This window comes from Heliangelus exortis, chromosome 15 (genome assembly GCF_036169615.1).
Source record: "Heliangelus exortis chromosome 15, bHelExo1.hap1, whole genome shotgun sequence".
Taxonomy (NCBI): domain Eukaryota; kingdom Metazoa; phylum Chordata; class Aves; order Apodiformes; family Trochilidae; genus Heliangelus; species Heliangelus exortis.
In genome coordinates this window covers 2,416,517-2,432,345 of record NC_092436.1, presented here as the reverse complement: position 1 = coordinate 2,432,345, position 15,829 = coordinate 2,416,517, and the positions used below count along the sequence as shown (strand labels likewise).

The 15,829-nt window shown below is 50.2% G+C and overlaps 1 protein-coding gene across 3 annotated transcripts in view; it reads right to left on the bottom strand.

Moving 5' to 3' along the window:
* The window catches only part of JADE2 (jade family PHD finger 2), a 65,287-nt gene extending 50,060 nt beyond the window's left edge, over window positions 1–15,227 (bottom strand). Inside the window, exons 1-3 of one of the 3 annotated variants that reach the window (XM_071759060.1) lie at window positions 15,204–15,227; window positions 8,094–8,151; window positions 5,627–5,712 (exon numbers count right to left, since the gene is read on the bottom strand). In XM_071759060.1, the coding sequence (XP_071615161.1) occupies window positions 5,627–5,712; window positions 8,094–8,151 (144 nt within the window). In that variant the 5' untranslated portion in view covers window positions 15,204–15,227. Of the gene's footprint in view, window positions 1–5,626; window positions 5,713–8,093; window positions 8,152–14,325; window positions 15,051–15,203 lie in introns of those variants that run through there. The other 2 variants (XM_071759061.1, XM_071759059.1) reach the window with 2 other exon arrangements.
* Window positions 15,228–15,829: the final 602 nt, after the last annotated feature.

Genomic DNA, 15,829 nt, shown 5'->3' with positions numbered 1-15,829 from the left:
AAGAGAAAGTTGGGTACCAGAAAACAAGCAATTTTCCCTCAATAAGAGTGTTTACTGTTTCTCCCCGTCCACAGGAGCTGACAAATTGCCTCCGAGGCTCCACTGCCCTGCTCCCCCCCAAACCCTGCCCTGGCTCAGTCCTCCCCTTCCAGCCTGGCAGTAGGATCCAGTTTATTGCCTATCGATCTGCTGACAACAGGGAAAGCCCCACCCAGGCTTTCACTTTATTACCTCTCCTCACTTGAGAACCTGGGGCAGGCTCCTGCCATGCTTGGAGACACATCCCCCTCCCATGCCCCAAGCCTGGCCCCTCACAACCATCAGTTTTGAAGACAGGGAAAAAATAACATGAAATCACAAAATTGTGTGACATTTTGCCTTTGTACTTCCAAGCAAGGGAGCAGGAAAGGGGGGGGAGAGGGGTGTTCATGCAGCCCCAGAGTCCAAACAGGAGAAATACACATGGAGAAACCCCAGCTCACATTGTCACCATGTCCCATGGTACGCACCCACAGAGCTACAGGCTACAGCACACCAAATGCAGGTGCCTGTGGATATTAGAGGATGGATGAAGTGTAAGGCTTAATAAAAATACTCCTGAGGACACCATTCCTCATGGTCAACATGTTTCAGCCAGGCAACATGTTCTGGCTCAAAATTCTTTTTTCCTCCCCAAATTCCAATGCTGACTGACGTGTCCTGTGCACCCTCTGGCCACAACCCCCTTGCTCCATCCACATCAGGACATGGGGTGGGACTCTCCAGCTGCCTCCTTTGCAGGGCTCCCTCCTCATTTCCAGCCAGCACCATTAGCCTTTCACTCTCTCCAGCATTAAATTGTTTGCTGTAGCTCATGAGTCACAAGGATTTTTTCGAGAAAGAGAAAACAACGGGAACAATGGGAGCCCTGGGAATAGTTTTTGGTTGTACAAACTGTCTTCATATCAGCTTGAGCAGGCACTTCAGTGGGTGCAGCCCTCCCCTGCCCTGACCCACTCCCCTCCAACCTCCCCTGAAAACAAACACAACTATTTCCCTGCAGTAAAACTGAGGTTTTTCAGCCCTCTCTGAAACGAGACAGGAGGAGATACTGGGTAGAAAGACTGCAGAATGTGGTGATGCTTGGTGTGTGTTTGTAAGCAGCAGTATCATCTGCCTGTGGGGAAAAAAAATACTTACTCCCATGTTCATTTGGGAGCCAGCCTGCTATCTCGTCATCTAGTCTCGTTTCCTCTCGAAATGCTGAATGTTAAAGAGTCAATGAACAACAGAATTTAAAATAGGAACAAGAAGCATTTTTGTCTGGCCCTTCTCAGCATTCAGAAGACAATGGTATTAATCTGTTATCCCCATGCCAGCTTGGGAAAAGTGACAAAGCCACTGCAGTCAAACCTTTCAACAGAGACGGATTTTCTCCTCATCCAGCCCAGTAAAAGCATGTCCAGTCTTGCTTGGCCATACTCATAAAACCACTTCTACAAGTATGGAGAGCCCAGGGACTAAAATCACACTGCACAAGGCCATTCTATCTCTATTGCAGGGAAAAAAAATCCAAGACCTACTGCATTTTTAGAAGGGAAACCATGATGTTTATTCAGAAGGGTTAAATCCTCATAAAGAGATATTAAAAAAAAAAAAAAGCATCTTTCAAAACACGGAAGTAAAACCTAAATGAGGCAAGCAGAAAGTAATGTAAATTGTATAAATTTGTGGTTTCCCCTTCATCTTCCAACCTGTCTGCAGCTGTGGGCCCCTGGTTTCCAGAGGGTCTGGACTGAAGGAGAAGGGTGATGAGGATGTCCAACGAGATGACCACCACCCACAGAGGAGATAAAGGGGCTGCACAGGGCTCTCCAGCTTTGAAAAGGGGTGGTTGGAGGGGCTGCACAAAAAATCAGGTTTATTTACCACCTCCCCCCAGGATAAAACAGTTGAGCTGATGACCAACCCAGCAGGCAAAGCCTCAAACGCAGCATCCCAGGGAGTCCCCAGGCCATGGGTGGCTGGGAGGTGACAGATGGAGCCAGTGACCATCATTACACACTTGCCTTGTTCTTATATCCTCTCCTCAGACACTGACAACTGTTCCCTGTCAGGAACAGGAGCGAGGCCTTGATGACTGCCATCAAACTGCCTGGCTCACATCCCCAGCAGTGCTGTAGCTGGGGGCAGGATAACATTGAGGAGCCACTAAAAGCTGCAACAATCCCAAATTCAGGCAAGTCATGTTCCCTGCTGCAGATTCAGCATCCAAGGCCAGGAGGACCTCAGCAAGCATCCCCTTCCCTCCAGCCCCTGGAGCTGGGAGCATCACCAGCATCTCCTCACAGGGCTCCTGGTGGGCCACCACACTCTGTTGGAGGCCAGGCTGGGTGACAAACAAGCTCTAACAAGATTAATTAAAATGACCAGATGGGTAGAGCACTGTCACTGCAGATCCAGCTGTTGGCAGCTGTCTGTGAACACCCTCTGCCATGCCCACTGCTGGCATCACACCGGGGCTCTGCCCTGAGGTTTCTGCTGCTCAGGTGTGGGGAAAGGGAGGACAAATGTCCCCTCTGTGAGGAAAACAGCTGAAACAGAGGTCTGGTGCCTGGGACCCATCAGGCAAGAGCCCGGGCAGAGCCCTGTGACAGGCCCAGATAAATATAATCACCCTCCCTGGCAATGGCCCCCGTGGCGGATGTTTACAAACAGCTCAGTACTTTTCCATGTTAAGAAGCTTGTTTTTCCAGATGCCTTGTATTGGGTGGTTTTTAATGTGTATAGTTAATCCCTTCTCACAGAGTCTTTCATAATAAACATCACCCCCTGACCTGGCTAATAACTACGGGAATATGAATACTTTGGAGGGTTTTTTTCTCTCCTGCTTGGGCTGTCAGGGGGAACACAGACGGCAGCAACAACACAAATTTAAGAGCAGGTTCCCCCCAGCACACAAACCCCCCAGACACACAACCCCTACTCCCCTATCCTCCAGCACCACCATCCCTCAGGACCTGCCTGGACTCTCCACACCTTGCCCAGAGAGGTCCAACATCTGATAATACATTCATCACACTTCCCCAGTTACCCCCCCATGCTTTCCGTCCTCAATGGGACAGGAAAATAGAGGTAATTCAGTGAAATAGATCTGAGAATGGTAACACTTGTTCTACACTTCTTGCTCCAGCAGGACCACAATGACGCCCATCCCAGTCTGTGCCTAAAATCATCCAGGGTTCCTGTGAAAAAATCCTCCAGGATGTGCCAAATGGTGATCCTGACCACGGACCAGATGGGTTCACAGAGCTGGGCCACTCATGGAAAAGTTTGGAAGATGATGTTGTGAAGGAAATTCAACAATCAGTCCTCACTGGAGCAACTTCCAAATCATCACTATACCTGGACCTGCTGCACAGGTCAATCTGATGTCAAGCCCAGGCACAGTCCATGCTGTCCTTACCCCACCTGGAGCTGGATTCAAGCAGACCTGGATGCCAGCAGCCACGGGGAGCTACAGAGCAAGGGAAGTAAAGCTGAGATCTGGCCTGGTCCCATCTGCCCCCAGGATGGTTTGTCATCCTGAGCATCCTGGCCAAACTCCAACTTCAGCAATTACCCACTGCCTCCCCAAATTCCCCTGGAGTTTCAGTTCAGATAAGGCACCAGGGTTCACTTTCTGTCCCAACTATTGCTAAGCTGGGCGCTCTTAACCTTTTGCTCCACTTTATTTGTTCCAGAGCAACATTTCCCTGAGAACCATCCTCTGGGCATAAGCATGAAGCAGAGGGATGAGCCTGGTCTGTGCTGGTCCCACATCTGACATCTTCCCCAGATGCCATGGACTAAGATCCAGTTTTCACTCCAGCTGTTGTCTCAACATCCTTCATAAAGCACAGATGAATTTTCACTTGTGGTCTCAGCTCAGGATTATATCCAGCAATTTCATTATCAACCAGGGGAACTCCTAGCTGGAGCTTTCATTTAATATCAAGCTAATTCAGAATAAAGACAAAACGGTGTCTGTACCAGCAATGTGGAAAGAGAAGCCCTGATGTAGGCTCTTCTGGAGGAGAACTTTACTGGGCTTTACTGGGCAGCAGCAGGATGCTACATGTGGCACAAGTGACATCCTGGCACATCTAATCAGATCTCCACAGGACTCCAGAAGGCACCGACACAGCCAGCCTGGGCAGTTATTTCAGGGGGGGTAACTGTGCCCCAGGAGGAAGAGATGCCCTCAGCACTTTGCTGTTCCAACATGGGATTCAGCTCCCAGAATCCCTCCATCCCCTCACCCATTTCAAGAGACACCTCTATAATCAAAAAATTACATTTCCCACCCTAATGCCCAGCCTCCTCAGCAGCCAGGGACATCTGCATTCCAGGTTCTTTGCTCTTGGGAGTGTTTCCAATTACCTTAGCTGGTAATAACATCTTTTAAACCTCTCTCTATTGTTTTTTCACCCAAGGCACAAGCCAACTCAGAAGTTTTTTAAGTCCCTGTCCCCTGCCAACACATTAGATGCATTGACACAAATATGTCACAGTGACAGGAGGCAAGCATGGCTGCAATGCAGGTGGTGACCACAGGAAAACCTAAAAATCTCTACTCAGCTTGATGCAAAGGGAGGATGTTACCAGGGGGCACAGACACAGGGAGAAGCAGAAGGCTTGGGAAAGAATTTCCAGCCTGCCGTGGCAGCTTCACCTGCTTCTAAACTTAGCTCGTGTTTGACTCCAGATTCCTGGTCCACAGGAAAGGGAATGTGAGAACAATGTCCCTCTGGCTTTGCTCAGACTGCTCTTCAAGGGAAACTGACCACTGCTAAACAGGGAGGTTGCTACAACAGCAGCTCATGCCTGGTATAGTTTCCATGTCTCGTGGAAAAGAAGCCAAGGCACGCAAGGAGAAACAGGGCACAGCAGTGTCCCTTCCACCATGCTCCTCAGGGAAGGCAGATCCTGCACCCCAGAGCTGCCTGGAGTGACCTGGGTGCTGACCCCAGGGTGGGCAGGGCTGGAGGGAGGAGTGAGGGAAAACCCTGCAGCAAGGTCAGACACCAACAGCCCTGGTTCAATGCCCTTGAGCCCCACGGCAGCGAAGAAACCAACACAACATCATCTGCACCTGAGCTGTGCTGTGACATGTCCCTCATGTCACAGCAATCTGCACCTCCTACTTGTTCATGGGGAGGAGCCTTCACACCACCCAAGCACCCTCCCCTGCCACCAGTGCTATAACCTGAGCCATTAATGCCAGGGAATTCAAACCTCAGCATGTAGCCATCTCCATACTGTGGGACCCCCCAGTCCCAACAGACTCAACCTCTCCACACTTTCATCACCAGAAATCCCTCCTGGGGGACCATGGTCTCCATGGAGTGGGCACAAAGATCCTCTATCCTTCATCCTTCATCCAACATGCCCACCAAGTACCAGCTACCTCTACCAGCTCCCTCCCATCAGAGCTGAGCACAAAGCAGAGGTGGGCACCACCGTGGGAGCTGTGGCTCTGCAGTGTGGGCTCTGCCTTCTTGGAGGATGCCCTGTCCTGGCACCCCCTGGTTGCCACCACATCTGGGCAAGTATGGCCCCAGGGAGGGGGGGAATCCCCTTTGGCTAAAGCCTAAACCTCACATACCTCAGAGGGCTTCTTCTCCTTCTGCCGTGACCAGGTGGATTTGGTATTTGGAATTTTGGAGCATCTGGAAGCAGACGTGGTGTGACCTGCAGTGAGGCAACAGAGACAGGTTAGCTGGAAAAGTGACAAGACCTTGTCCATAACTTCATCACCAGCCCCACTGATCATTCTAGAGCTTCAACCAATGCTTTGTGTCACCACTGAGGTGATGATACCTTGATGTGGCATTATTTCCATCCTTGGATGGCTGGATAGGAAAAAACAACCCATGCACAGAAGCAAATGCCAAAAATGATGGAGAAGTGGCAAGCAAGAACTTCAGGAGGGGCTCCAGGCTGGAAGCTGAGCAGGGCTGAACCAGGTGTGGTACCAGCATGGTGGGAAACACCCCTCCCTCCACCAGCACAGTAAATTTAGTCCCCTGCAGTGTTAGGCTTGATATCATTAAGTTGTACTCAACATAAAAAACTTTTTTTCATCATTTTAAGCTAGAACAGGACTGTGTGAGCAGAAGTCCCACAAAATGCTGCTTAACTTGGCAAGCTCCTCAAAGCCCTACAGCAGCAGATCCACAGCTTCTACCAAGATATGGAGCCCATAATTTCCACCTTGCTCATTCTGCTCCAGCTACAAAGTGGAGCTACAACCAGGGAGGTTTAGAGAACATGCCACCAGCATCCTTTCCCAGCAGAGGCATAAAAAAAAAAAAAAAAGAAGGTGGTCACTTTGTTTACAATTATCCTACAGGAGAACATTTGTCAACAGCTTTGACAGATCACCTGCAGCAGAAATATCCAAGCCCAAGAGAGATAAGACCCATGTTCTTTAACACTGCAATTAAAGGTACCTCACCCCCAGACAGCAGCAAAGCCAGCTCAGCCCCGTAAGCATCTGGGGATTAGGAGATGGGAAGTTTGGAGCACAGCTTCCAAAACAAACCCCTTTTGGAGATGAAGATGGTTGATTTTACGAGAAGCAAGCCTGAAATTATTTCAGTGAGCATGGCATGGCTCAGCCCCCAGCTCCTCCCACCAGGGTTCCAGCAGGATGGGGGTCTCCTCCTGCAGCCAACCAGCAGGTTCCCATTGGCTGCGATGGTGCAAACTGACAATTTTTTTTGGCTAAAGCTGTGGGAACAGCAGCCAAGCCTAGCAAGATCAGCCTTTCCATAACCCCCTGTAATCTCCCCATCATCCTGTTAAGGGAAAGGCCCAGGAGTTTTGGTGTTTTTAGCAAAGTCTCTTTGCGCTCTGGGATATCCAGCAGCCAGATCCTGTGAAGTGTGGAAAGCAAATTCCCAGCACAGCCCAGATGAAATTACTGTGACATCTGTAAGAAACCAAGAGCAACTAGTAGGAAACTCCAGAGCCCAGATAGGGGATTAACCAGTGCCTGGAGGGGAGAGAACACTGAGGCAGCACTGCGGTATGTCTGCAGTGGGTGAAACCCAGGAATAAGCAGGAGAGGAAAAGTGCTCTATTTATAGCCAAAATTTGCACATGGTTATTGTGGAGCACATGCTTCTGTACTCTCCTGAATGAGGATGAAGTGAGGTAGATGTTAAAAAGCAAGCATGGGCTTGCAAGTTTTGCTGGCTTGAGCTTTATCCCTTCTCCCATGGCACTCTTTGAGCTTGCAAGAAGGGAACAATGCAGCTCTGGTTTTACCCCGCCTCCAGTAAAAACTTCCTTTACAGTAAAAACATCCTAACTGGAGGAGTAGTACCATCACCACCCCAAACACCTCCACAGGGCAAGGGCAGCTAAAGCCTGAAATGTCCTAGGATGATGATGCTACTAACCTTTATTTCTAACCCATAAGTGTTACTCTAATTTAAAACAAAACCAAAAACATCTCTATATATTTAGTAATAATAAATAATATACTAAATATCTTTGTATAATAATGATGATAGTTGGGTTTATATAAAGCAGGACACCTCCAGGTTCAACTATGTAAAGATGTTTTTGTGGAGAGGCAACAAATTTAACCACTGATTGGCCTATTTAACAGTGACTATCCTTAGGTGGCTGAACAGGAGGAAATTACCCCATGCACATAAGCAATTGGCAAACACATGCTTACAAGGACTTCAAGCAAGGCTCTGAGCTGAGATCTGAGCTTGTACAAGGACAAGAACTTTCCCAGTCACAAGCTAAGGGGTCTCAGGCTGCATCTCAGGGGACAGAGCAATTTGTCTACAAAGGGTGTTTGCTTCATTAGCATCTGCCACCAGCAGCTCTCCCTTGCTCAGCCTCATCAGTTCAGAGAAACCTCAGTTAAATTGGTACCAGCTTGTTCCTGTCCTCCTGACAAACCCAGCCCAGCACCCAATTCATCCTGCAGAGCCTTCTCCAGTAAATGCAGTCTCCTCCACTCTTTTTGCAAAGTAATTATTCAAGTGTTTTCCCTGCTGGAGGTGAATCGTTTAGTTATCTCGTTCAAAGCCTTGAATTAAAGGTCTTACTGTCAGTGGTGTCTGAGTTATCACTGCTGATCGAGTACTTGCGTCGTTTTTCTTCCATCTGTAACAAAAGAAATTGAACATTACACTTCATGCCCAGAAAACTCATCCCAGCACCAAATCACTGTGATCCTGGGCATCTGCACACCGTCTTATCCTTGGCACCAGCTGGCACCTACCCCCACAACTACCCAGGGGCTTAAAAAACGGAAGAAAACAATCATTTTAGGGCTTTTTATGAAACTTGAAGGGTGTCAGTGTTTCTCCACCAGCTTTCCCAGCTCGCAGAAGGTACACTGAGGACATTCTGATTGCTCAGCCCTGCGTGGCAATTTTCCTGTGCAGGATGGGCAAGCAAACAACTCTTTTGCTGCAAGACCATTGCCACCGGAGGATGCTCCATCATGGACTATGGTGAACTGGTAGAGAGGACCAAAGCCTGTGAACCATCTGTCTGGGCTGTAAATCTGGAAATGCACAGAAAGAAGAATGGAAACTACACCTACTCTTGCTATGTCTGCAGGGGGAAGTCCAAGAATCAGGGAGCAGAGAGGACCCCTGTGTACAAGGAGCCTGGGGTTTTACCCTCTGACTCATCTTCCCACTCAGAAGTTACCGACTTCTTTGAAGACTTCTGCTGTACCTGTCACACAGCCAAACTAAGAAGACATCGTTCTCTAAGGGACTCATCCTCTTGAGCAGCCAACCAGTAATTAATCCCACGGCTGGTGGCTGATCAAGGCAGTCCACAACACAAGGCTTGGGCAGGGAAAAGGTTATCCATGGATCAGACAACTATCCCACAGGCTGTGAGCTAAAGTGCACCCCCAGGAAACAATGTTAATCGAGTGGAAGTCTTCCCAGCAGTTTATGGGATATTTTGGAAGATCCTGAAGGTGTCACCATGGTATGCACACCACTGCTTCTGCAAATGGTAAAGTGGGGATGATAAGAAAACACTATTTTTGTGTGGTTCAGTCGCAGCAGGTACTAGCAGCACACAGACATGGCAGCATGCTAAAAGGACACTATTTCCCCCCAAACAACAGGAAAAGCTGTCCATAAGCATATAAAAAAATCTTGCAAGGCTTGTATTTTACAGCATCATTGACATATTCTATCATGCCGTTGTAAGGGATACAACTACAGAGCACCATAAACATTTTAACTCTCTGAAGTTATTGTGGTAAGGCATTGCCCTGCCATAACATGATTAAAAATCCTTGAGAATATGGCAATATCAATACTTCTCCCTCTGCACCCTGTGATTCAAAGGGAAATAGATGTTATTAACCAGCCTTTCTCCAAGTAGCCATTAGATTTTGCTTAGGGGAAAATTAAATTGCAGACAAGCCCTAGCTACAGTTAATTTACTTTTAGTGGGAATCCTACCTGAACTTTTTAAACTGGTTCCTACTGGTCTGAAGCAGCAAAGAGGCTTGGAGCACAAAACTGGAGCTATGCTTTGCTTGATCCTGCAGTTCCTATCCCAAAGCCCAAAAACGCCAAAGTCAAAGGGGAAAAACAACACCAGAGCTGAAACAAAGGAATAGTGCTGGTAATTCCCATCTTTTCCTTTCCAGCAAGTCATTGACATCCCTTTCCTTCCAAGGAACAGAAGAAGGTATAGGATTCATGCAGAGCACAGATGTTAGGACACTGGGACTGCTTCAGGACTGATTTTGGTCCCTGCACCCTGTTCCTGTACTACACCACACACTTTTGCATGCTCACTACTAACAGTATGGCTTTATATTCACACACAGAAGTGGCTCAAGTTGCAGGTAAAAGTGTCCCTGCTTCAGTAAATCCTTCTGACACTGTCTGGCAGGATCCAGGAGAGCATTCCCTGAACAAAGTTCAGAGCTCAACCAAATCTTTTCAGCAAATGGGTTACTTGCGGGCACTGCTGAGAAGTTGGTGTTTGCTGAGGGACTCCTTGAGCAGCCAAACAGTAGTAAACCCCATGGTACTTAAGAGAGGAATTTACTGCAGAGGAAGGGTAATTAAGCTACTTCCTCATCGGGGTTGTAAAGTCCGATGGTGGCTCGGTCAGCCATGGCTCTGACACCTCCCCAGCATCTCATCCACATCCCTCCCACCCCTAGGACCCCGACAAGAGAAAGCTCTCAGGAGCAAGTCCACTGGTATACTACAGTGCCATTTCAAGTCTCCACAAAATATGGTCTCTGCTCCAAAAATTAATCCTTGTTTACATTAGAAGCTAATTTCACCTTTGACTGACCCATTCCCCGCATGGCATCATTATTCGAGTCATAAACAAATACCAAAAAAATTTGTAATCCTTTGAAAAGGTCACTGTTAGGTCAAACTTGGCCCAAAATCTAGCTTTTACAGAGCCAGAAACCAAGGGAAAGGTTTCTATGTAAGCTTGCTTAAAAACAACAAAAAAAATTCAAACAGAAACAGATGTGAGTTTCTTTTATAAACAAATGAACATCCCCCTTAAGTGTCTGCAACTCAAATTCACAGGCACAGCCCGTCTGGAAACCCCAAAACTAACACGTTAGGCATTGCCTTTGTTCAAGCTGAGAAAGGGGGATAAATACTAAACCAAGGAAGATGATGGCCCTCCATCGACCTAAACAAATGTAAATCACCAGGGCCTTCGAAAAATTAGCCAGAGGATTGGTGGTAAAATCTGAGATGATGCCCTCAGGCTGCCTGGTCCTGCCTCACAGCAGGGGATGGCTGAAGAGGAGCTTTTGGAGATGCAGTTTGCCCAGCACATGTAACCTGGGAGAAAGAAGGCCAGCAGTACTCTTCAGCACCCCCAGAGATGCATATCCCCAAATCCTGAGCTCCTCTCCCACCTGGACACTCCTCCCATGCTTCCATCCACACTACAACAAAATGCCTCAGCCAGCTTTCCAGCCAACAAACACCTGCTGCTGACCAACACCTCACCCGCTGCAAACCCCTCCAGGATCCTCAGGCTCTGGGGAATCCTCTGACTTTTTCCCAGCTCCCTGCAACCATCACGTCCACGCGGGATTTGGAGCTCCTGGTGGCATCACAGCACCATGAGCAAGAGCTGTTTGCACAAGACCAGAGCAAGCAAACTAGGAGAAAATCATACATGCCTGTGTTCACAGAAGACAGGCACAGAAACCTGCAGAAGTTCCAGTGGAGGAAAAAAAAAAAAAAAAAAAAATTAATAATAATTTGGGGTCATCACCTCTTCCCAGCGCTCACCCGCACGTTGAGGGATGTGCCAAGCACGGTGTCCCCTGTGCCATCACCTCTGAGCCTGTGCCAGTTTGAGCAAACACCGGCTGAATTCTCTGCTCTGTTTGTGAGCTGCAATGAGACTGCAGAAAAAAAAAAATAACCGAAAAAAAAAAAACCAAAAAAACCACACCACTTCCCTGTTTGCTCTTCCAGCCCAGAAATAGGAACACAAATAGAAACGAGTGCCCCCAGTGGCATCCACAACACTCCGGACATAAGCGATGGGACAGGAGGGTGTGGGTGGGAGTGGGGGTCCCCTGCTCCAATGGACCCCTACTCCCACCCCGGATGTCCCATCACCTTGAGGATGAGCTGGGATGGATGGGCTGCTCCTTAATTTTATAGTTTTACTAGTCAAGGCATTAACTATTTCTTCCCTCTGTCTAGGAACACCAGCAGGTTGTTAGAAAGCGTAATGAAAAAGGGTGGAGAGCTGGAAGGTCCCAGCTTTTTATCCCGTGGTTGTCATCGTCAAGGCTGCCTTTTCTCATGAACAATTTTGGAGCCAAGCTAGGAGCAGCAGCATTCCCCGACGCAGGCACAGCCCCAATTTCACAATAACAGAAGAACAATCTCCCCGACCTAAGGATGCTCCTGGCCAACAGCAAATCTTGGTGCTCAGCCCTCATCACCATCTCAGGGGAAGCCGAGCTGCTCTTTTCTTAACCTCCCTGGGAGCCCTCAAAAGTGGGAAGCCAGAAAGCCAATTTCTGATACCCAGAAATACTCTTTTTGGGGGGGAAACTGGCAGTCTGTCCCTGCCAGGCAGGGCTTGCCTCCCAGCTCCAAAAAGTCTCCAGCAAGAACCCAGCTGCCCAGGTGAAAAGCCATTCCTTCTCTCCTCCATAACAACTCTGCTGGCTGTCTTGGCTCCCTGGGGCAAAATTTCATCTCATTTACATTTAAAACAAAACAAGCCCTCGTTTACTTCCTGTGCTTTGCCTTGTTCCACATCTAGAAGGGCTTTTTTTTTTCTATTTTTTTTTCTTTACTACTCACGTTTATAACTTTGCTTGCCTCTTATGACTCGTTACCTTCTAATTAGCTTTTCTTTTTTCTTTTTTTTTTTTTTTTTTTTTTTTTTTTTTTTTTTTGTTTCCTTTAGCAAGCCCAGACAGGTAATCAGCAAGGTTACTGCGGGCACTGGGGGACATCTCTGCCTTCACACAAGAGGGAGCAGGCAGGGAGGGGACACAGGGGACACCGGCAGCTGCCCCAATCCTGCAGGTCTCATGAGCATCACAACTCGAAAGAAATTCAACAGGAGCTCTGCACTCCAATCCTGGTTCCAAGCATCCAGGGAAAGGCAAAGACCAAACCTTGTCTAAAATACCTCACTTTGGGGACCACTTGTCCACCAACTTTCAGAACTCGGTGTCAACCACCACCAGTAGCCACCAACACTTCAGATGAATTGCATCTCTCTGCTCACAGATCTAACGTGGACCCTCCCCATCCTTTGCCCCAAGCCTTCATTTTCGGACATCAACCTCAATTTTCCTAGAAAAAACAAATGTAGCCTTTGATTTAACCTTTCTGCAAGCTATTTTTACTTCTATCTCAAGCTTATTTTAACCTCAGTAGCCAATAAATGCTTAAAGGTCAAACACCATTCCTAAGAGCCCTGTTCCTCACCCCTGGGAGAAAGGCTGAGATCATTGATTTTTATTTTTTTCTTTCCCCTAGCAAAATCCTCTCTTAGAAATGTCCCAGCAGTAGGAGGGACACAGCCGTAAATAAACAATTTTCACTGTGGGTGCTGCGAGAAGGAGCCGGGTATTTTTATTAGCATTATTATTTCTTTAAAATGCCATCAAAAATGCCTTCCCACTCAAAAAGCACTCAGGATGTTCAGGTATGGAGATAATAATGTTGACGGCTTTTTTTTTTTTTTTTTTTTTTTTTCCCCGCGATTTTACCCGAGGTTGACAATTCAGCATCATATCACACACACACACCCCCCGCCTTTGCAGAGCTTCCCAACTTCCAGCTCGCTGCCTCCACCCCCGGATCGGAATGAGGAGGGGGGAGGGGGGGAAAGGAAAAGGGGGGGGCGGCAGGTGAGGCTCTCCCAGCTCCGCATCCCAGCAGCGAAGCTGGGGAAGGGGCAAGACCGGCGGCGGGGGCGGCTCATCCCGGCGGGAAGCGGGCAGGAGCCCCGCGGAGGGGGGCAGGTGGCCGGCTTGGGAGGGGGGGGGACGGGGTGGCCGCACTGTGGGACCCCCGGTAGGGCCACACACACACCCAAGGCAGGCAGATGAGGGGATGTTTTTGTCCCTGGATGATACAAGGGAGGGTGGGGGGGGGGTTGGGTGTTCGGGGGGAAAGCCCCGAGGCGCGGTGGCCGGGGCGGGGGGGTGATGGGGAGGGGAAGGCAGGCGGGAGCCGGCAGCCGCCACGCCCCCGGGCACCGCCATCCCGCTCCGCACCCGCGGGCCCTCCGCTCCGCCAGCCCCAGGCAAGGAAACACGGACACCCCGCGCTACACCCCCCCCCCCCCACCCCCCCATCCAGTACCGCGCAACGCTGCGCGGAAACGCCGCGCGCGGCCCCTCCGCGCCCCCCCACCCCTCTTCCCGGCGGGCAGGGTGCGGGGCAGCCTCTGCCGCAGTCATTAATTTGGGGGAAAAAACACCCAAAAATTAAAAAAAAAAAAATAGCGTAAAGGTGCGAGCCGAGCCTTTTAAAAGTTCTTGTTTACATCCCCCGCTGCCTCCCCTCCTACACTTTAAAACAAGAGTGACCAACATGCGCAATCCACCCCCCCACCAACACCACCCCCCCTTGGAAATGCTGCACATCCCCCGCCTCGCAGCCGGGGATTGGGGGGGGGGGGTGGGGGGGGGGGGGAGAGGAAGAGGGAAAAAGAAATAATAAATAAATAAATAGACAAATAAATAAATAAATAAAAGCAAAGCAGGGGAAGCTGCAAAATAACCATCCGCTGCAAAATAAGCCCGTTCCCGCCCGCCGAGCCTTTTACCTTTGCCAGGAGAGTGTCCTCCAAGAGTTGAGGCTGTCTCTCGGGTTACGGGCGGGGAGGGGGGAGGCGGGAGGGGGGGGGGGGGGGCGGGGGATGCTCCCGCAGTCCCCGGCCGCCGGGAGAGCCCCCTCACCGCCTCAATCCGGTGTCATTGCCGGGGCCGAACCGGCCGGGCCCTTCTTCAGGAGCTCCCGCCCGGTAACTCCATGGATGCGGCCCCGTTCCCAGCCGAGATGGCCGCTCCGAGGCGGCCGGGCGAGCCCTGCCCGCCTGTTTCTCTTTCTTTTTTTTCCACCCCGCACTTCCTCAGCCTCTCCTCGCCCCGCCGCCTGCTCGGGCTCCGGCTCCGGCAGGGAGGCGGGGAAGCGACTTTCGGAGCGGGGACGGATAATGGTGGCTGCGCTTCCACCACCCCCCCCCCACCCACCCCCCCACCCTCTTTACCACCGCCGCCCCAAATCTTCAATTTCTTTCCCTCTTTGCGTGGTGGGTTTTTTTGCTTCCCCAGGGCCAGGTGCCGGCAGCGTCGGTCGGTCCCATCCCGGACCGCTCCGCCGCCCGCCCCGTTTCGCTCTTTACCCCCACCCCGCCGGCCACCGGGACCCCCCCATGGAGCTGCCCGGAGCCCTAAGCCCCAGCCCGGAGCTCGGAGCTCGCAGCCTGCACACAAGAGACACACACAAGAAGCAGACACACACTCACACACACTCTTTTCCCTCCTCTCTCTCCCCCCCCCCCCCTCCCGGCCCCCCCTCGCCGTGCTGTGCACAGGCGTACACGGGGCCGCTGCTGCAACCTTAAAAAAAATAAATAAAAAAAAGCTTATACTTAAAAAAAAAAAAAAAAAACACCCTTTTGGCGCCATATTAATGACGTACTTAAAATTTGCCATTTCTCCTGCGTCAAAAAAAGACGGTTCTTGCCCCTCGCGGAGCGGGCGGGGACCGCGGTGCGGAGCGGTTCCCTCTCCCCCTCTCTCCCTCTCCCCCCACCCCTCCGCCCTGCGCGCAGTAAAGTTCCGCGAGCGCGGGAATTGGCGGGGAGGGCGGCGGTGGCTCCGCTCTGGACGCCCGCGGAGGGGCGAGAAGCAGCGGGGCTGCAGCAGCAAAGCTCCCCCAGCCCCTCCGGGGTTGTGGGGGGAGAAGGGTGTCCCCCCCCAACTTTGCGGAGTTTCCGCGGAGAGGTGCGGAGTGACACCCCCCCCCTCCGCCTCCTCAATGGGTGCTGTGTGGCTCAGGGCTGCCCATGGCCAGCTGTTGCCCCAGGATTAAAAACACCAATAGTGCTTACATAAAAACATAATGATAATAATTAATAATAATATAATTAGAATGGAGCAGCCCCTTTGCTAACTCTTGGAGGCCCCCTCAGTAAAACAAATCACAGAAGTTGCTTTGCACTGCCTTAAACCATCACTGCATAAAATGAAAATTCACGTTAAGGACAGTCTTTAAATCCCAGTCTGTCACCCTCCCTTCAACTGGGATGGTCAGCACTAAAACTG